General features: G+C 33.1%; 4 protein-coding genes across 14 annotated transcripts; 2 read left to right on the top strand and 2 right to left on the bottom strand.

Moving 5' to 3' along the window:
* Positions 1-2,776: 2,776 nt before the first annotated feature.
* Positions 2,777-7,741, top strand: LOC106297046. Of its 10 annotated transcripts, none has more exons than XR_001261370.1 (12): positions 2,777-2,934; positions 3,382-3,480; positions 3,970-4,064; positions 4,143-4,260; positions 4,416-4,453; positions 4,528-4,638; positions 4,720-4,860; positions 5,012-5,126; positions 5,325-5,405; positions 5,493-5,551; positions 5,705-6,642; positions 7,488-7,515. XR_001261370.1 is itself a non-coding variant. In XM_013733327.1 (12 exons), the coding sequence occupies exons 1-11, from the start codon at positions 2,839-2,841 to the stop codon at positions 5,763-5,765; spliced, it is 1,014 nt and encodes a 337-aa protein (XP_013588781.1). In that variant the 5' UTR covers positions 2,777-2,838; the 3' UTR covers positions 5,766-5,805; positions 7,488-7,741. The 10 variants fall into 10 exon arrangements, 7 of the variants coding, with proteins under 7 accessions (XP_013588781.1, XP_013588784.1, XP_013588782.1 ...); XR_001261369.1 differs by lacking the exon at positions 7,488-7,515 and adding an exon at positions 6,956-7,481; XM_013733327.1 differs by having other exon boundaries at positions 5,705-5,805; positions 7,488-7,741.
* A 292-nt stretch (positions 7,742-8,033) lies between these two features.
* LOC106299327 (truncated transcription factor CAULIFLOWER D) lies at positions 8,034-12,401 on the bottom strand. Of its 2 annotated transcripts, none has more exons than XM_013735436.1 (10): positions 12,184-12,401; positions 9,544-9,597; positions 9,377-9,409; positions 9,266-9,284; positions 9,096-9,163; positions 8,944-8,971; positions 8,784-8,845; positions 8,573-8,672; positions 8,346-8,482; positions 8,034-8,250 (listed from the first exon to the last, which is right to left on the bottom strand). In XM_013735436.1, the coding sequence occupies exons 1-10, from the start codon at positions 12,366-12,368 to the stop codon at positions 8,196-8,198; spliced, it is 741 nt and encodes a 246-aa protein (XP_013590890.1). In that variant the 5' UTR covers positions 12,369-12,401; the 3' UTR covers positions 8,034-8,195. The 2 variants fall into 2 exon arrangements, with proteins under 2 accessions (XP_013590890.1, XP_013590891.1); XM_013735437.1 differs by having other exon boundaries at positions 8,352-8,482.
* Positions 12,402-15,613: 3,212 nt separating this feature from the next.
* LOC106299001 (60S ribosomal protein L30-2) lies at positions 15,614-16,754 on the top strand. The gene is made up of 5 exons (XM_013735128.1): positions 15,614-15,752; positions 15,853-15,958; positions 16,031-16,132; positions 16,331-16,399; positions 16,529-16,754. Exons 1-5 carry the CDS (start codon positions 15,732-15,734, stop codon positions 16,567-16,569), a joined length of 339 nt encoding a protein of 112 aa, XP_013590582.1. The 5' UTR covers positions 15,614-15,731; the 3' UTR covers positions 16,570-16,754.
* A 433-nt stretch (positions 16,755-17,187) lies between these two features.
* Positions 17,188-19,528, bottom strand: LOC106298322 (transcription factor TGA7). Its single transcript, XM_013734425.1, has 9 exons — positions 19,317-19,528; positions 19,130-19,176; positions 18,845-19,047; positions 18,653-18,754; positions 18,498-18,557; positions 18,321-18,398; positions 17,888-18,208; positions 17,587-17,811; positions 17,188-17,503 (listed from the first exon to the last, which is right to left on the bottom strand). The coding sequence occupies exons 3-9, from the start codon at positions 19,031-19,033 to the stop codon at positions 17,351-17,353; spliced, it is 1,128 nt and encodes a 375-aa protein (XP_013589879.1). The 5' UTR covers positions 19,034-19,047; positions 19,130-19,176; positions 19,317-19,528; the 3' UTR covers positions 17,188-17,350.
* Between the last annotated feature and the right edge of the window lie 570 nt (positions 19,529-20,098).

Here is a 20,098-nt window from a genome sequence, read left to right as displayed (position 1 = left end):
TTTGGTTTGCATATATTTTGCTTTCCTCATCTTTTGGTTATGGTTATATTAAATTTATTTGACGTAGAAAGATTTAAGGATCACATATCGCAATTAAGTAGTAGTTGTCGATTTTGAAAGATTTTGTAGTTATACTTTGAAATCTAAGCTTGATTGACCTGCAAGTTAAGGAATGATTATGGAAAAATCGATTTATGTGTACTGTATGTTAAATACATAATAAATAATATTTTAGGATCTAATATCGCTTGAAAGTAGGATCATGTTTTTTTCAAATAATTTATTAATTATATAAATTATGAAATTTAAGCTTGATTAATCTGCAAGTCTTGTTGTTAAGGAAATATCACTGTGTATAATCAACATTAAATAATATAGATGTTTAAAGTGAAAATATCTAAATGTATTGTTTGTATGAACTTAATAGAAAAACTAATATGAAGAACATTGTACATTTGATGTATACGGAGATATGTGTGTTTATAGATTTCATAAAATTCTATTTGTATGCAAAAATAACTAAATATTTACACCTTATTTGCTCTGTATATAGGTTCCATTAGTAAAAAGGGATGGATAAAGCAATAGACAAACTACGAAAAGGTAACATATATAATGGAGACGTAGACTTTAAATGTGTTGACGTTTTCTCTTTCAGTTTAAAGTTGATTTAGGACAATACATTTATAATCAGTAAAAAGTAAAAGACAAAGGAAACATAAAATAAGTTTAGTCAATACATTAGTGGCATAGAAATGCAAATAACTTTGTAAATTAAGGATTATTTCTATTTTATACTCTTCTTTTAATAGATTAGATATTACAATTATTTACAACTTTGTTTTATGTAATATTTAAATATCCTTAATACATTTTACTTTTATATTTATTTTCTAAATATTTCTAAATCCCCTTTTAACAAATGTTATTAAACATCCCCACTATAAAGAAGATGACAAATAATATGATATTACCAATAACATAATCTGTTTTATACATATTACTCTTATTATCATTTAAAACTCTCTGGATGAATATATTCAATAAATAAAAATTAGTCGACCATTGTTTTTTGTATATTTTATTTTATAATATTATTTAAATTTGTGTAAGAACTTTATAAGGTATAGATAGTAATATTATATTAAAGTAGCTTGTCATTTTTTCTTAAACCAAAATAGACAAATATCATTAAAGATACATTTTCTTTTAAAAATAAAAATATATTCATAAATCTTATATGTGCGGTTTTGAATTAATAACTATCATATCTCTATAATCCTTAAATGTTTATTATTTTCCCAAAATCAATAATATTATTCAAAATATTAATAAATCTTATATGTGCCATGTACTTCTGCTACAAACAGCCTAAAACATCCAAAATTGTTTTTCGTAAAAATGATATATTATAAGTAGTGCCGTGCCTACGTATTTAGGGGCCTAAGGCGAACTGAAAAAATTATATGTAAATATGATTAAATTTAATACTGAAATAAAATTCAAATTTAAAATTTTCATATTTTTGATGTTTAAAATACTATTTTATTAAAAATCATATACTGTCATGCATTTATGACATTTGTGTTTTATAACGACATTTTCAATAGATTTATAAATATACACATAATTTTACTATATTTTGTAATTCTTATTTTAATGTATCTATTTATGTAGATATAATTTAGAAAGTATGAAATAAAGTTATAAGAAATGTAGAAATAACAAAACTTGCAAAAGCTAAAGAAGATATTTTTTGCCTCTGAAAATAGTAAGAAAGATGAAATAAATATGTATGGAAATTACTTATATAAAATAAATACAAATATTTCTAAGTAAAACCTCTTAAACATTAACTTTTAAAAAAGCTCTAAAACATAAGTTAATCAATTTTTTTTTGCAAAAGCGGGGCCTTAAGATTTGATGTTTATATAAGGAGTCCGAGGCCATTGCCTCTTTTTAATATGGGTAAGCACGACTCTGCCTACTGGTGTATGTCTTTTATTTTTGCTTGTCCTCTCTTTGTTTCCCTCCGAGCATTGAACTTTGGAGATCAAACTTTTGAAAGTTATTTCAATGACAAATAAAAAAATCAATGACGGGTTCATTTTGGTAAGAAATCCAATCATTATCTCCACATTTTCTTTTCCTTGCATATATCTCACACTATAAGAAAAATCTTGACTTCCTTTTGGAAGATAAAGAAACAATGTATTTCACTTTGGGAATATTAATAAGAATATGGTTCAGTCCACAAGTAGTTTATTAATTTCTGTTATTGTACTCCTAATTTAAGTCTACAAATGATAATTATATATAATCATTGTCATATATTTATTTGGTATATGTAACTATTATTCACTGGCATTACATGTTACGAATTGACCAAAAAAGATAGTGTAACGAGCTATTCCCCATAACAAATTTTATTTTAACGAATGCTTACAACAATTTTTATGTGGCATGTAGATATATAAAAGAATAGCGAGAAAATAATAAAATATAAAATATGATGTAAATGAATATTTTTTTTTGGGGATTTAGTCAACATTTCATGTTTCTAGTTTTGAAAAATTGTTTATAATATCTCTATTCTTTTTTTTTTTGAGCAACATATATGTCTATTCAATTCTGAAATTTTCTGTAAACATAATAACTAAATATATTAGTGGTACAATTGTAATATATTATATTTATAACTTATTTTTTATTTTCTTTGAGATATATAATTACCTATTTAAACTATGTATGCCAAATCAGCGCTATGACTTTAGATTTTTCTACTTTTAATTTAATATATAAGGGGAATCGTTCTCTCAATCAGGACAATTGTTAACCATGTCTTTTCGAGGCGATGGAATCGATGATGAAACGCCTCTCTTCTGGAGTCCGGAATATATTTTCGAGTTACCGGAACCATGTCTTCCATTAAGGGTATACTTCTTCTTTGCCTCTCATGGTTGGATTTCTTATATCATTCATTGTGATTTATGATATAACTGTTGGATATAAGTGATCTACAGGATAGCCTGCAAAAAGTATTTGAATTGCAAACTGAAAAAACTTATGAAGTATGTTAAGTATTGTATTAGACTGGATTTGGCCATGTCTCTGTCTATACAACAAATGAAACTAGCCCTTAGTGTTCCAACAGTCAGATCTAATCCCAAATCTAAACACCACAAATTAAATCAACTATGGCTAGGATAAAAAATTTGCTTTTCTGGAATCATTTATCGTTTCTTCTTCTTTTAGTTTCTTGATGTAACTTTACCTTTATTTTTCAGAGATGGTATCCAAATTTTTTTTAGAAGATAATATAAATCAAAGTAGATAATGATACTTGGCTAATAATTCTCTTTTTGGGGTATATTATGTCAGCAGCCACAAAATCACCAACACCAAGCCCTTCATGGACAACAACAAGGCATTTCGCATGAGTCTTGGTTACGAGGAAATCTATTAAATGTGCGTTCAAGGGTACGACAATTTTTCTTCAGTCAACCCATGCTAAGTTCGTACAAAACACTTTCTGTTAAGCTAGACGGGTTTCCAACCTAAATCCAATTGGTGATAAGTGGAGTGGCCCATCTATCTTATATATTACTAAAGATCCCTTCCAACTACCGATGTGGGATTTTTGGCCCTAATACGCCCCCTCGAGATGATGGCTCTTTAAGCGTCAATCTCGGAATATTTAGGCAAGGATCAAGAGCCAACTTTGGGCCGGGTCGATGTGGATCGGGTTGAACTGCGTGAATCGGGCTCTGATACCATGTTAAGCTAGATGAGTTTCCAACCTAAAACCAATTGGTGATAAGTGGAGTGGCCCATCTATCTTATATATTACTAAAAATCTCTTCCAACTACCGATGTGGGACCTTTGTCCCTAATACTTTCTAGAAGCGAGTGTAGTATTTTAACTATATTTTATTTTATGTTTCTTTTGTGGGGTTGAAAATGTTTCAGAACCAAATAGGGATGGGTCAACGAATCGGACAAGGAAATGGAGTTGAACACCCAACTATGTCTTATTTTCATGAGTTTCCAAATCATCTTCAAGAGTAAATTCTTTAATTGATTACAGAACATTTTAATTTCTTATTATGTAATATAATAACTAAAAATATTAATTGATGCAGGATACAACAAGTAAGTTCTGATGCATTTGGTTCACTGTTTCCTCAACACTTCCATCGTTTTTCAGATGATAACCTTCCCGTTATCACCACAAACATAACAGCAACTTCTCTAAATAGAGTAGGTCACATTAATTGTATTTTATTTTATTCTGTTAAGAACAATTATTTTAATTTAGGCATCGATAGACCAACATAAATGTCTTAAAACTATTGGAAAAAAATGTCTTAAAATTAATATTCTAGTTAACTAACTCATTGGTTCATCTGCCGCAGCAACAACATTGTCTTTGTGCTCATACTCTTTCAACTAGGTACGTTATGAAATATAACTCCATGTTAATTTAACATACAAATTTACTAATTGTCTTCCATCTGAATGGTTTAGAGAGCCTCTGTTAAGCAACCAAAATCATAATTATTATGATTTGATTCAATTTTTGGCGGTGAATACAGAGCATTCAAGTCACATAGGCCCGAGCAATCTCATTCCAAATGGGTACTAACACTCGAATGTAATATTTGGTATCTTTATTATATTGATTTACATACTTCATAAACATTATTTTATGGAATGTAGGTTACATAATTATATGCCTTATCAGACGTATGTCCCAATCACTTCGGCTTTTACCATAAATGGACAGCAACTGCCCCCATCGGTTTTAGCCATTCGGCGTAATGAAGCTCACAATCTAAGGACGGTTAACAATTCAGCTAGGTAAAATCATTTCTCTTTGTCTGTCATATATTTTTTTCCTGTCATATATTATTATTCTTTTTATGACACATGAGAAAACTAATTAGTTTTCATGTTCCTGACTTCTGTGTTTCCAAACTCCAAATTTATATTTTGGATCTCATTTATATAGGCATCATGTCATTATGCAAAGAAGGGTGCATCAGTCCTCATCAAGTTTTCGGGTTTCCAGCTTATACACTCTGCTGCGTAGACGTCCAAGCGCAAACTCAAGCATACCTCCACAAGTACCATTTATTTCACTGAATGAATTAAAATATTAAATCTTCTATAACTTTTTGCTTTTTATGTTAGTGGAATGTAACTACACATTAATAATTAGTGACCTTCATATATATATATATATATATATATATATATATATTTAGGCTAAATCAACTACACCATCATCAGATTATTTGTTACTGATAATGTGAATTCTACAGAATGAAGTTATAGGATCTCGGCGAAGAACTTATGAAAGTCGGTTTCAATTTGGGGAACCATCATCTTCTACTCGACGCAGGGTATAAGTTCTTGACAAACTCATAATTTTTTTTTAAAATATAGAAATTAATGAAAGAGAGAGATAAAAGTTTGGCTAAATAATGCAGAGGACTACACCAGCAGATGGAAGTGTTGGTTCAACTGCAATCAATCCTACTGGAGAAAGGTTTTTTCCATTGACTATCTACACCTTTTTCAATAACTTTTTTACATATAAATATATTTTTCTTTTGTATAGACGTGGGAGTCTTTAGACTCCCATTCTGTATATATTTATCAAGAAAAAAAATGGAAACATAACAAGTACATCTTATTTCAGGAGAGTAAATGGACTGTACGATGTCATTTGCTTAACATACCTGAGAGTATATCATGGATAAAGAGAGTTCGCCCTAAACGCTCCCAGGCACGGGGCTCGAGGTACACCGAATTTCAATGTCTTCCGGCGCCGGCGACGCGTTTTCACGCCGGCGCTGGTCTCTCTCGTCGCCGCTGTCTTCTGCCTTCATCCCACTGTTCGCTGCTCACTTCAAATTTCAGATGCTACGGAGTCGTAGCCTTTTGCAAACCGAAGAAAGGGATACCCGACGGAGCCTTTGTCGGAGACATGAGCTTCGGCTCCTCGTTTCCACTATAGTCCTCCTGACGGTTCTTCCTACTTGATCGGTCTGCTCTCCAGCGATGAGTCGAGAGGATTCTCTCGCCACCGTTGTTCTCAGGTTCACGGGAACGTTTCCTGGTGAACTTCACTCTGGCTGTCTACGGAAAAGCTATACTGTCGACCTTAGCCGAGTTCTTCAACTTATCATGGAGTTAAGCTCTCAACGCTCAAGCTCTTGCTTTCCATCTCCGGGAAGTGAGACAGCAAAACTACCGCATGTCGCTCCTTTCTACTCATATGGTGCCAGAGTGCAAGGCAACTCAAGCTCAGATCCAAATCTCATCGGAAGATCTTCACTTTTCTCTCCTCCTAGTGAGCTGCCATCTCCCCTTGCGTGCCCCTTCCTCAACGGCGGATCTGCATATCATCACCGAACGTCTCTCTCTACATCTGGGTTCGATGGTCACTCAGCTTGCTCCGGTGAGCTCGTCTCTCCGCCGGTGAGTACCATCTATCTCTCAGTCGACATCTGCTGCACCATCTCCGACCTTCAATTTCGATCAACGACGTCTCGAATTTTGCCGGCGACTGCTTCAGAACCAAAGAGATATGTACCTAACTGGGCCTGGCCCAATTCCTTTCTTGAAGCTACTAAGGTGATTAACAAGAACCTAAAGCCCATATTTTCAAATCAAAACATGCGATATATAGTTGTGGTTATGGCCTTTTTGGTTATATTAAAGATGTTTGATGGATTCTTCGGGATCAATAAGCTGAGATTATTACAATATCATCTCTTTTGGAAGAATTTTTATGTGGGTTCACCAACTCTGGTATGGGTTTCATCATCCTCCTCAAACGAGGAGAGTTTTTTACAACTATGCCTCCCTTCTATGAACGGAGATGCTCTCTCGGATTCTCTGCTGAGTCCTTGTTTCAACTTACTTACCGGTTTGTTACTTTGCGTAGCGGTCTGTACGGGGCCAGAAAGTGCAATCGAGACTACTTCGGTTTTTCTCGTTGGTGAGGGTTGTCCCTCAACGTCACTTGTGACTATTTCTCAGCTATCCGACTTTGTTGTAGCTTCTTCGACGCATTCAAAATTTGTTTTGAATTCGCTGTCAACTTTATATGGAGACTTATCCTATTTGATCTCATTTTCCATTTTAGTTTATGATTTGTTTTCAAGAGGATGTCCAATTCCCTCTTTCCCTTGTAGTCCTTGAAGTTAAGTTTTAATGAAAGTTGTGTTTCAAAAAAAATGGACTGTACGATCCAGAATACCAAAGACAAGGTCTATGTATTGACCCTCACTTGAGAAATTTTCTCAATCAATAAATGGTAAAAAAAAAAATTTTCTTACTGGTTAGTTTATGAGATTTAGTTGATCTATTGATTAATTTATGAATTTTAGTCTATTTAATATGCACATTCTTATGACTTTGGCAATAATTAATACTTACATTTTATTGATTCATGATTTATTCTTTTTAATGTACAGGTTGTTGATCTATCCTCAAACCTTCAGCAACTGAAAGGAATCTATAGGTCATTGATCTATCCTCAAAACTTTGAATAAATGAAAGGTTTTATGTTTAATGGTGTGTTGTCATGGTCCCTCCTTTTCTTTTTCTCTATGGTCTTTAGTTTTATCTTGCGTCAGCGTCAAGTGGACTTGTTGTTTAAAGGTTGATGTCAGTTTACATTATGGTATTGTACCCTTATCTTACAATCGTTAAACCGTGGTTTGTTTTTCTTCTACCTCCATCGCTTTCTGATCACATCTCTGAGCTAATGTTGTATGGTATCATAGACTCATAGGCCATAGCAGACCGTATTATTGTTTCATTTCACTCTAGTTAGTCGTCACTTATTCATGGATCTAGATGCAAAGATAAATTGAGCTTCATACTCTGTAGTTAATCACTGTGGTCATTAACTCATAATATTAACATTCCTATTCTCATTATGGTTTATTCTCTTAGTGTGGTAATTTCTTTGTTATGTTATTTACTAGTTGTAGAAGAAAAAAACGTAGCAATTATGGTTCTAAGTTCTAACAAAATAACATTTTCAAACTTTATTACACAAATAGTTCAGACTTCAGAATCTGAAAGATAAAAACCATAGGAGTTTAGGCACTGACATAGGAAATACGCACTGTTTTATTTTTGTCAACAACATTGCATTTTTGCGATTCACCCAAACATCATTTTGGAGTTTGGGTTGGATTTGAGATAATTCCTTGCAACGGCAGATCATAACTGGGGACCAAAAACAATATTCTAAATTATATATATGCATATAATTTAAGATAATTAAATATATATAGAAGATAATTAGGCTGCACTAGAAAGACCTTAACTGATTTGATGCATAGGCTGAGTTCGCTATTATACGGGCTTGTTTGAATTCAGCCTCAGGCTCCCAGCCTTCAATATTTTCTATGCTCTGTTGGGTACTTGGTGCTTCGAAGGATCTGCTCAACAAATGTTCCTGCGATCATCAATTATACTTAAAATCATTATTATATTTTCCCTCTTTCAGTGTAGTCGAAGTAGTAGAGGTGTAGTACGTGTTAGTTACCCTTCTCTGAACCATACGAGTAAGAGTACTAAGAAGATGATTTTCACATGCTTCCATTTCCTCCATTGATGTAAACCTCACTGGATCGGGTTCGAATTTCCTAGGCATGATCACAAGAATCACAGTCTTTAAGCAACGTTAATAGTTTTATTTTGTGTGTAAATCTTATAAAATTAATAATCTTTTAATGTGACATATTAAAGGAAAATACCTCAGTTCTTCCTCAGAAATCTGAAGCTGTTGTTGTAATCTACAAAGCTCTTTCTCAAGTTCCTGTACTTTTGCAAATATAATTTATAGTGATTTTTTTTTGAAACAATTTATAGTGATTTATATATTTAGTAAACCGTGAAAATTGGGAAGTTAATAACCTTGACATCGGAGTGGATAGCTTCATAGCTTTTTACAGATTCATAAAATTAAAGGTCAGTGTGCAACATATCATAATAATATATTGCTATAATATATCACTATCATATAATAATATGAAAAACTTTAGTATAAAGGACAAAGAGAAAGAAACCGAGGTTCGTTGATTTGGAAGGCCATGTCGTTCTCGGTTTTGAGTTGTTCAAGAGTCCTTAACAAATACTGTCAAAAAATAAAATACTGATAAACATATACGAACATATGTAAAATAAGTATTGTGATTCGAAATTTGATTGTTCTACTTAGAAAAATGATTAGTCTCACCTCTTTGTTTTGGATACCTCTGCAAAACAAAGAGGAAAGTTTCATTACTGATATATTTTATATGAAGTTAAGTACGTATATATTATATTAAATTGAACGTATGATACTCACTGGCGTTTGCTTCGATCAGGGAAAACTATAGCACTGAAAATGTATAGGTATACCCCAAAATTATTAAAATATGAATATATGAATTAGAAACAAATAAAAAAAACAAATGGATTAATGCGAGGAATATAGGGATATATATATATATATATGTGATATATGATACATACTTCTCTCTTTCTTGATCAGGGAGATTGATGTACTTCGCAAGAACGTCTTCAATCCTGAAATTTAACTCAATATTAAGATAATGGAGATACAACACCATGCTTGGGTGTATTTACACATACTTTTATAGATGCTTTGTAATAATTTTTTTTTTTTTTTTTTTAATCTGGGGGTATCCCAAGCCCACTGAGAGACCCAGACTAATCTCCAAGTGGAAGTGCAGCCCACGGATAGACTCTCTCTCCGGGTATTCAAATGGACCCTAAAGCATAGGCCCATATCCGTGTTAGGTGACCAAGATAATTGTGACTTAGTTTTGCGCAGCAGGTGGATCGAACCTGAAACATGTTGGCGTCTCAGTCCCGTCTCCTTACCACTCGACCACAATCACCCGGTCGAAAACTTTGTAATAATTTTTGAACTGTTGAAGACAGAAGATGATTAAGTTTCAGGGTAAACGGTGGGACTACTGGAGGAGAGAAAGACACGGCAAGGTACCATGTATCATATAGGTTTTGTGCTTATCATAATATTCTTATTTACAGTTAATATAGTAAATTGTTCTAAACTAAAACTGAGATTATATACTATAGCGATGATAGTTTGATTGGTAGGGGCGGACCCAAATACGGTATGGGTGTGGCAAGTGCCACGTACTAATATTATATAACTTTTGTGTAAGATATATGCAGATGCAAGTGTGTAGCTTATTTGGGTCTAAAGGCTTATTTGTACTCCACCCACTCATTGTTCGAACATGCGCTACGGGTTTTGTTCTTTCATTTTATCTTACGCACTTTTGATTCACCTTTTTTTAAATGATAAAATACTTTTCTCTTATTTCTTTGTTTTTGCTACCTAAAACAGTTCTTTCTTTTTAATAATTATTTGTTTTCCTTCTTTCTTTAAAATAATTTTCCAAAGTAAAAAAAATATAACTTATTCAAATTTTGTTGTAACAATTATTTTACTAAGTTTATTTTTAGTAGTCATATTAAAATAAAAACTAAAAGAATTATTTTTCATAATAAAATTATTAAACATTTTAAAATATGAAAATTGGTTTTTAATTTATTTAAATTAAGATAAAAAATTTAATGATGAATGTCTAAAATAATATAATTTGATTTAATATACTAAATTAAATTTTAATTTTTATATTTATTGTGTCCAAGGTTATATTATTTTCTAGATCCGCCCTGGGTAGGACCCTCCATGAGTAATTGCATGCATTACAGGTCCATGGATGTCAGCGAAACATGACGTGTTTATAATCTAGAGTGTTACGTATACCTTGGTATTAAACAATTTCTCTACAATGCCATTCCCCTACCTCTTTTAACTGCTGCTGGTACGGATTTCACATGGAGTTATTCTCAATAAAAAATTCAAAATATTTTTTTTAACTAAAAGGTAACTATCAGTAATTTTGAGAATTTAATAAAATAAATTCGCGTGTAATTTTTATTTTAAAACTAATTCTAATATATATATATAGCTGATTTGTGTTAAACTATTAATATTTGTTTTCTTCTAAGGTTTGAAGCAATGGAAGTGTTCTTAATTATTGGTATTGCTGTACTACTAGTCTACTAGAGAGACTAACACACAATATTTGTGTGTGTTTTCTGTTCATAAAAGAGTAGATATTTAAGTGTTTCTATAATATTTTGTTTATTTTATTTAAGTTTAAACTAAAGTAAGTCAACAAATACGAAATCGTATAATCTAAGTAGGGGTTATTGGTTGTTGTATTTTAATGGATTTAAAAATCCGAACTAAATCTAGTGTTATTGGTTCTATGATTTTCAAATATGTATTAAAATCATGTGTTATTGGTTTAATGATTCATAAATTCTGTATCAAATCAAGTGTTATTCAATCGTACGGATTTACTAATATATTTGATTTTATAATGGATTTGAATGAATTTGTTTGGATTTTTTAGTTAAAAATACAAAGACTCAAATCCGAGGAAAAACCTCCGGATTTGCATATGTTACTTGGATTTATAAATACTATATGAATTTCTAAATCAATCAAAATATATAAACCAATAACACCATGTTCAACCGGATTTAGAAAAGGTGTTTACACACAAACATGTATGTTCACGGAAAAGAAAAAAACTATATAGATGAAACTTTCATATAAGGGGAAAAGAACAATGATAATATATAACTTTATAGTTTTAACCAAAAAACCCCATCTCATTAAATTATTTTCGTTTGAGAGCTAATACAATTTCTATTCCTATACCAAAAAAAAACAATAAACCTCTTCAAGTGTTATTTGGTATTTTGATCGTTATCAATGTGAGTATATTTACTACTTTGCAAGTTTGCTTGATTGATACATGTGCAGTAGACAAACTATTATCTGTTATAAACCGAAAATATTTATACCCTATTGACCAAGCTCTTTGACAAAAATAACTGTCGGCTTATGCTTCAATTAACATGTGAAAACGTATGGCTTACCAAAAAACGTGTCAACATGCAGTTGCACCTCCAACAGATTCGAAATTATAACTAATCATCAACTAACTACATACGTAGTTACAGCTACTTCTAAGCTGAAAACTGCTGCGAATATATTCTTGAAAGGCATGGAACGTCTAGAAGAAGAAATGAGAAGTATACCTGGTCTCACTGGAAAAGATACATAGGCGATCAGATGGGGAAAACATGAGTAGGGCAAGATCGATATCACAAAGTGTTGACAACTCATAGGCCTTTTTTATTAAACCTTTTTTACGTTTTGAGTACGTAATTTGCCTGTTCGTACTCTTCTGTATCGGCTTTATCTCCAATTTGGCCCGACCCATATCCAATGATCACTGCAAATAATCAAAACTTGTAATAATTGGTACGAGAGACTTTAATATGAGTGGAAAATAAAGGGTGTACAAAAGTGTATATACGGATAATGAGCCGACGAGAAGTTTTATGTTTGTGTTTGTTGGGAGATATATAGGTGAGAGGAATGATGTTAGCTCTTAATTTGGACGAATCGGCATATGACTAGGTACATAGCATTTTTATATAATATTTGTAAAAATTAACCTAGTCTTTCTATAAAAGCAAGTGTTACTCAAAAATTTTACCATTACCAAAAAGATACTCCCTCCGTATCAGTTTAACTGGTGTTTAAGAATTTTGTTTTTGTTTCAAAATAAATGATGTTCTCACAATTCTAGGTAAAATTTAATATCATTTGAAACTTTTGACCAATTATAAAATACTGCATCTTTTTTTTTATTGGTTGAATTAGTTTTATTTAATGCTATTTTATGTAACCAAAGCCAATTACATAAAAGTTTGTATTTTTTTAATATTTATGCAAAAACTTTAAACACTTCTTAAAATGATACTGATGAGTATATTTTATTAAGTCTTTTAACATCGATGGTCTTTATAGCATTTGCACAGAGGCTCATTTACGTACTTCAATTGGTAATACGTATTTGCGTATAAAATGTTAAATACAATAATACTAGTAATATACGTGTACTAGGTACACCAAGGTCAATATATTTCTTTCATAGCCTGCCACAGTGCAGCTGATAATATTACGTGTACTAGGTATACGTGACATGTTGTATATGCGTTGTAAAATCATGTGAGATAAAAAAAACCAAGCCTGGTTAGAAACAGAAATTAAGAAAGAAGAACCCATGTGTGTCATGAAAAAAAAATATAGCGATTAGCGAGTGAAAAACTAAAGCCTATTATAAAAGCTGCATGTCGATGAACGAGCTTCAAAAGGAAGGAAAAGGCTACGTGTACGTTTCGGTGGAATTATTGTTCAATCTTTCTATGTTATTATTTGGTTAACGAAATGTTACTATGTTTCCGGATCCGTTCTTCCTTGTCCGACTGCCTCTCGTTCTGATTCTCCGACGATTCTCTATTTCAATCGTTTGGGTTTTTGCGTCTTCAAGCTTACTTTTATTTATAAAGATGTCGGATCTTCACATGCAAGATAGTTGAAGAGGTAGGATCGATTGTAGGCGTCGACGCTCCTTCTCCGATTCGTAGATCCATCAGTATTGGCTCTTCGGTTTGAACTCTTGTGAAGATTGGTTTCTTCCGTGGTTCGTCTTCGCCGTCGGCGGAGCTCCGTCGCGTCCTTTTCTGGTTCCGGTGGAAGGAAACGACTCTTCGTCTTGATCCGTGTTCATTGATCGCTGGGCGACCGTACACGTGGAAGATGACGTGCCCTAGGCTTGCTTCCTCGACGGTTTATCCCTGTGGGCTGTTGGCCGCAAGATGTTAATATTTTGGGCCCGTTTGTTGGGCTTTTGTTTTATCGTTTGTTGGGCTCTCGTCCTTTTGTTTTGTTTTATGTTGGATTTTGCTTTATTGGGCTTAGTACCTTTAATAAAACTTCAGGAAAAAAAAAATGTTAGTAGTGCGCATCACGACCACCTGGTCTCAGTTTATGACACGTGAAGTTCATTTTTTGGTGTTTTCTCGGTTGTTGGTGTTACTTGCCGACAGGGAAAGGGTAGAGAGAGATCCTCAAGGCGAAGTTTGCTACACGATGTTAAATACACGAGTGAGTATAGAGACTGAGATCTTTGAATGCATGACCTATATTATAATGGGCCACGAATAATGCTCTTCTATTCCACTTCCACAATTTCACTATTTTGTTTAATAATATTATTACTATTTGTAAAACACCCAGGGTAAACGGCCTATTTTCCCACCAGAAGTATCTTATACTAACAAATACACACAAAGTTTTATTCTCGGCTTAATTCCATATATTTTAAGTTATTCTACATATTTCTCTCCAATTCAAAGTTTCAAACCATAAAACCACATAATCTTTGAGATCGAAACTAAAACCGACACAGAACTGATTTACATCGGTTTAATATTTTCAATTTAAAAAATAACCAATCAATAACCAAATTAAACCAAAAAGATTAATGTATCATGCATGCATCACTGCTAAGTACATAAAAAAAGATAGTTGGTGTATTCAGTGGCGGACCCAGCAGTTATATTAATCTGTGTCATAATTTTCTTTTATAAAAATATTCACAACAAAAATGTTAAATGGAGGGTTAAGGGGTGACAACCCTTTAGCAAATACCCGTTGGACTGATGACTCTAATACAATTTTCAATACAAAAACAATTGTTTTTATCATTTTACCTGAGACCCCAAATCTTTTACTGGATCCGCCTCTGGGTGTATGTATATACAAAAGATAGCAGTATTGATTCTTTTTTTTTTGCTAAAATATGTTAATATCATTGAAAAATGAAATAGGAAAATACAACTGTAAGAACCTAATCTAACTGAACTTTGTAGCAAAAAAAAGAAAAAAACAGGGAGCCAGTACAAAACAGAGCATTGCTCTCAAGAGATTATCTTATCCAGACAGATAATAAATTGTGAAATTGCCGTCTATGCCTTCTTCCCAAAATGATGTTACGCACTTCTCGATCGATGACTCTGAACAAAATTAACATCGGTACTGACTGTTGATTATGAAGAACGTTGTTACGTTGACGCCATAGGTGAAAAATTGCAGCCTGAGCCACCACAGACCTCAGCGTTCTAGGAGCAGCTGATGAGTCTTGCCTCAACCATGATAAGAGCTCCGTGAAGAAAATAGATTGCGAACCGGATCAAGGCCTAAGAGGATAAGTAAAACAACTATAACTAAATATTTATCATGCATCACTGCTAAGTAAATTAAAAATGATCGTTGGTGTGTGTATATACATAATTTGAATCATACTTTGTATCCGATCAACTGGACTGCACCAACAAACAATTTTTTTTTGTTGAAACTTGAATCCTGAAAAATTTCATATGTATACCTCACATTAATTTATTGTTTTCTCACCATAAAAAAATAAGTATTTTAAATAACATTTACATGTCATCTAGCCATGATCGTTGTGACGTCAAAAAAAAAAAAAAAAAAAAAAAACGACGAATCGTTACTAATTTAACTAATTGCGTAAAATGTACAAAAGTACAGAACATCAAGGGTATAACTGCAAATTCCACAACAATTCGAAAACAGCAAAAGCCCTAGAAAAACATTTTGACAGGAATATAAAACGTTAACAAAGCTCCGTTCTACTCCTTTTGGTCGTCGTTGCTTCCTCCTCTCTTCCCTCTCCATCTCCTCTCCGCCGCACAGATCCAAGACAAAACGGACAATGGTGACGGCCAAGAAAACGGTGCGCCAAAAAAGCTTTATTCTTTCCGACAGAACCAAACAAAGTCTTAGTTAAGATTATATGCTTATTGGGTGGTTTGTGTTTGGTTTAAATTGTGCAGAAGAAGTCACACGAGGGAATCAACAGCAGGTTGGCACTTGTGATGAAGAGTGGCAAATACACTCTTGGTTACAAGTCTGTCCTCAAGTCTCTGAGAGGATCCAAAGGTTAATAATAATTTAGTCGAACACTTGGTGTGCATTATCTCAAATTTGTTGATTTTGTTTTTATGTTGGCAGGGAAGCTGATTCTCATCTCCTCGAATTGCCCACCGTTGAGGAGATCTGAGATTGAGTATTACGCTATGCTCGCCAAAGTTGGTGTTCACCACTACAATGGAAGTGAGTTCATCTTCTTCTGTATATTGCTAAGTAGATGAAGTTGTTAAAGTCTGATTCTTTGGATCGTTGGGCTGATGATTAAAGTGTGATCCTTTAATTAGAGGAAGCTATATTATGTTTTGTTGGATTGAAAGTGTCTGTAGTGTGTTAATTACTGGTATCACTTTGGCTTGACTGTGTTTACATTTGGGGTTTCAGACAACGTTGATTTGGGAACAGCTTGTGGGAAGTACTTCCGTGTTTCTTGTCTGAGCATCGTTGATCCTGGTAAGTTAAAACAAAAACTAACCAACTAGCTACTACTTGTTTACTACGTATTATCAAAGTTGGTTTGATGTTGTTGGTTATTTATAGAATCTTTACTAATGATTTGTATCTTTTTGATTGGCGTTTTAGGTGATTCTGACATTATCAAGAGCATTCCTGGTGATCAGTGATTAACCATTTCAGATTTTGTTTTTTCTTGCGACGTTTATTATCTATTTATGCATTCGAGCTTCTCTCAACTTTTATGAGCAAAAAGACTATGTTTAGATGTTTTGTTAAAGTTTTCAATGAAAATTTTCTTTTGCTCAAAGATAAGTAAATTGATACTTTCTGCCGTATCTCCTTTTGTTCAAGAGTCCATTTTTTTTTTTTTTGGAAATTACAGAGTCCATTTCTTTCATACACTACAATAACGCAATTCAAGCGAATAAAAAAAACAAAACCAACATTGGGATGTAATATTTCTGCTGAAGCTACATGTAACTAATGGAAGAGACGGGAGAAAGTGTTATCTGTTGGAAAGGAACATGCTTACTCCTCAATTCTGTCAAAAAGAGAAAAACTAGTTCATGTTAGTTGATCTTACTACATATGTTGTGATTGGTACTGAGAAACAAATGAGCCTTAATGTATGAATTTAATTTAAAGAAAGCTAATATTCTCACTACAAACACACATGTGAAGGAGTTCATATATATTATGAGTAGTGTACGCAATATGGTCTTTTTAACCATTTTCTCAAATATAATATTGTTGATATAGATTTTACAAAGTTTCTTGTTCGAAAGTGTAAAATAGATACTTTCATAAAAGCAAATAACCATAAGTTTCTGAAGGAGATAAATCACTCTTACTGTACTACTACTACTACAATTGTTTTATGGTGAAACTTAGCAAACATCTTTTAATAACATCAATTCCAAGCTTCGGTTCTGTTTCATTGTTTTTTTTTTAAGTTGGTTCTCTTGGACGAGCTGCCCAAAGAGAGCTAAGAGCACGAAGTCTATGAAGATACTCTCCCAACGCAAGCAACCCTCTAGCCGATTGTCTTGTCGTCAAGATCTTCGCCATTTGCTGCAACGTTTGCTGCCTTAGATGATCCGCCTGTTTCACATTCAAGAATCAAGAAAATGTTCTTGAAATATAATGACACAAGAAAACTTTCTTTATTTTTTTTTCCAACTTACTTGGTTAACAAAACCTTCTAATGCTTGAAGATTCTCTAACGCTGCAGCCATTTGAGGAGGGTAATCCATGGAAAATGCATCAACCACGATGTTTTCAACCAAACTTTGTTGAAGCTTCTCGATCCCTTGAGAAAGAGCCTCCTCTGCTTGTTGCGATGATTGCTGGAGGTTTCTCACTTCCAAGACTTGCTGATCAGTTAATGGCTGAAGATACGGCATCACAACCTATAAACCAAACAAAAGTAGTTTTGTCAAACTAGGGTTTTGTACTAATTTAGTAATAGAACGTTGAGAGTGTTACGTTCAAAAGCTCGGATGGACGAAACCCTCCAATCCATTGGAAAAATCTTTCAGTAGAAGTTCTCCACATGCCCGATATCAAGTAGAAAACATCGGCTTTAGCTGCATCAGATTTCATGCGGAAGAGGTTGGCGTAATGGTTCAAGCAACTCTCTACAAGCATTCTTAGCTCTATGTCGCTTATATGAGCTTGAAGCGCTATTCGTAGCTCGCTTACTCTCCTGCTTTGTTCTTCAAGCCAGTGTGAATGTTCCATCTCAAAGGTAGCAATCCTTGCGTTAGTAATGCTTCCAGATGGTATTGAGTTGCTTACACGTAATCCCTTATATAAAAAAAAACACAAATAATATTGAGTCAAAATATGAAAACAACATATTGAAAAAAGGACAAAAACATAACGTATTAAACAATATGTTGTTATGGCCTAAGCGTACCTGTTGCTTAGCCTTTTCAAGTTCTTGTTCTAACTGCGATAACTTTAACCTACTTTCTTCTAGCTGCTGAACATAAGCCTAAAGGAACAAAGACAAAACATAGTTAGTAGTAGTAACTATCTTACTCGTGTTTAGATTCAATCACTACACAACTTCAGATGAGGAGCTTTGTTTTACCTTCCTTCTCAAGCGACTTTTGCGAGCAGCTTCTCGGTTTTGAGCTAAACGCCGTTTCATCTATTGGCAAAATATGATAAAACAATATCAATCAATATAATAGAAACAGCCATTTGCTTTGTCTAGAAAAAGGTAGTTATATGTTTGTTCCGAACCTTATCATGAATCCTGTCATCATCATCATCATCAACATCCTGATGATCATTACTAGAAGGTTCTGCTTCGATATGGTTATGGGAAGTAGAAGCGTAATTTGACTGCACATAATTCAAACCATTAGCAAATACACACACAAGTAAAAATATTTGAGAAAAGTATATTAATACTCAATAAATTAATAGAATAACCTTGACGATGTTGTTGTGATCATCAATTCTAGCATCCACTTGAATAACAGAGGAAGAGGCAGTGTTTGGACTATGATCATTAATATCAGATTTGTAAACATTCCCCCAAGAGACAAGTTGTTGAAATGGTTCATAGATTCCCATGTCTCTTAAAGATGCAAGTTGAGTTGGAGAAAAAGAACTCATCATCTCCTCTTTGTTCTCTAACACAAAAAAACCAACTAATTTTTCAGACTCTTGACCCACAAGTATAAATCAAAAAGAGTAAGAAAGTTTTTCCCTTACCTTCAAGTATAGATCCAATAAGCTTGCACCAAAATTATATTAGCTCACTGAACACAAACCATAAACAGAACAAACTCTTCATCATTTCTAATTTTTAAAAATTTCTAAATAAAATTGGACCCTTTGTTCTTACTAGAGATCCAAGGGTAGAAAATCAGAATTATGAAGGATGAAAGTTTAAACACACCTGAACAGATAAACCATTCATGATGAAGAGTTAAAGAAATACATTTCTTCGTAATCTCCGGATCAGACAAAGATATTTTTCATTCCAACCACAGGAAAATCTAAGGGAAGGAGAGTGTTTTCGAGTTTCTTTGGACATTCACAGTAAAGAAAATATACTTAAAGGTCCAGCGTTCTCATCATGGCAAGGAGATGATAAAAAGGATATTTTCTTTGGTTTTTGGCCTTTTCTCTTTCCTTTATATGTGTCCATCAACATTAGAATATTAGCCAAGTTACAGGTTTAACAATTCATCATTTTTTTTGTTCAAATTATTTATAATAAAGAATCCCATAATATTAGTATTAATCATGTTTGTAAAGTAACGAAACGTTTAGAGATGAGTGCTTCTTTCACAGAGCCAAAGGGTGACCTAGTCGTGCGTTTGTATCTGTTAAGTACGCACCAGATGATGTCAGCAACCAGAAACTCTTGCAGAGCCCTTTGTAAAAAAATAAAAATTAAAAGAAAATATTAGGTTGCTCAAAAAAGAAAGAAAATATTAGTTTCACATAAAACATTCATTTTAATATTATAAATTTGAAATTATAAGATATTTATATCGTGAATTATCTACAAATCGGTCAGAGTTCAATCCAATACTCTAGAAACCGTTTCATCTTTCATGCTCATGGGTCTGCTGAAGAATAATCTCATTTACAACTTTGGGTTTATTTTGAGGTGGTCCATAAGGTTCTGCAGTGGCATCTTTTTGCCAAGCCTTCTTCCCTGACTTAGTGACA

Source organism: Brassica oleracea, chromosome C6 (genome assembly GCF_000695525.1).
Source record: "Brassica oleracea var. oleracea cultivar TO1000 chromosome C6, BOL, whole genome shotgun sequence".
In the NCBI taxonomy this organism is placed as follows: domain Eukaryota; kingdom Viridiplantae; phylum Streptophyta; class Magnoliopsida; order Brassicales; family Brassicaceae; genus Brassica; species Brassica oleracea.
This window is presented reverse-complemented; position numbering and strand designations above follow the sequence as displayed.

Excerpts from the sequence above, each read along its gene's own strand:
- LOC106297046 (XM_013733327.1), top strand. The coding sequence starts at position 2,839 with ATGTCTTTTCGAGGCGATGGAATCGATGATGAAACGCCTCTCTTCTGG. Across the intron at positions 4,261-4,415 it reads CAGCAACTTCTCTAAATAGA|CAACAACATTGTCTTTGTGC; the intron begins GTAGGTCACATT and ends CATCTGCCGCAG. Across the intron at positions 4,861-5,011 it reads ACGGTTAACAATTCAGCTAG|GCATCATGTCATTATGCAAA; the intron begins GTAAAATCATTT and ends TCATTTATATAG.
- LOC106299327 (XM_013735436.1), bottom strand. The coding sequence starts at position 12,368 with ATGGGTCGGGCCAAATTGGAGATAAAGCCGATACAGAAGAGTACGAAC. Across the intron at positions 8,972-9,095 it reads TTCCAAATCAACGAACCTCG|CTATGAAGCTATCCACTCCG; the intron begins GTTTCTTTCTCT and ends ATCTGTAAAAAG. Across the intron at positions 8,483-8,572 it reads CTCGTATGGTTCAGAGAAGG|GAACATTTGTTGAGCAGATC; the intron begins GTAACTAACACG and ends TGATGATCGCAG.
- LOC106299001 (XM_013735128.1), top strand. The coding sequence starts at position 15,732 with ATGGTGACGGCCAAGAAAACG. Across the intron at positions 15,959-16,030 it reads GTCTCTGAGAGGATCCAAAG|GGAAGCTGATTCTCATCTCC; the intron begins GTTAATAATAAT and ends TTATGTTGGCAG. Across the intron at positions 16,400-16,528 it reads TCTGAGCATCGTTGATCCTG|GTGATTCTGACATTATCAAG; the intron begins GTAAGTTAAAAC and ends TTGGCGTTTTAG.
- LOC106298322 (XM_013734425.1), bottom strand. The coding sequence starts at position 19,033 with ATGATGAGTTCTTTTTCTCCAACTCAACTTGCATCTTTAAGAGACATG. Across the intron at positions 18,399-18,497 it reads AAAGTCGCTTGAGAAGGAAG|GCTTATGTTCAGCAGCTAGA; the intron begins GTAAAACAAAGC and ends TTGTTCCTTTAG. Across the intron at positions 18,209-18,320 it reads TTGAAAAGGCTAAGCAACAG|GGATTACGTGTAAGCAACTC; the intron begins GTACGCTTAGGC and ends TTTTTATATAAG.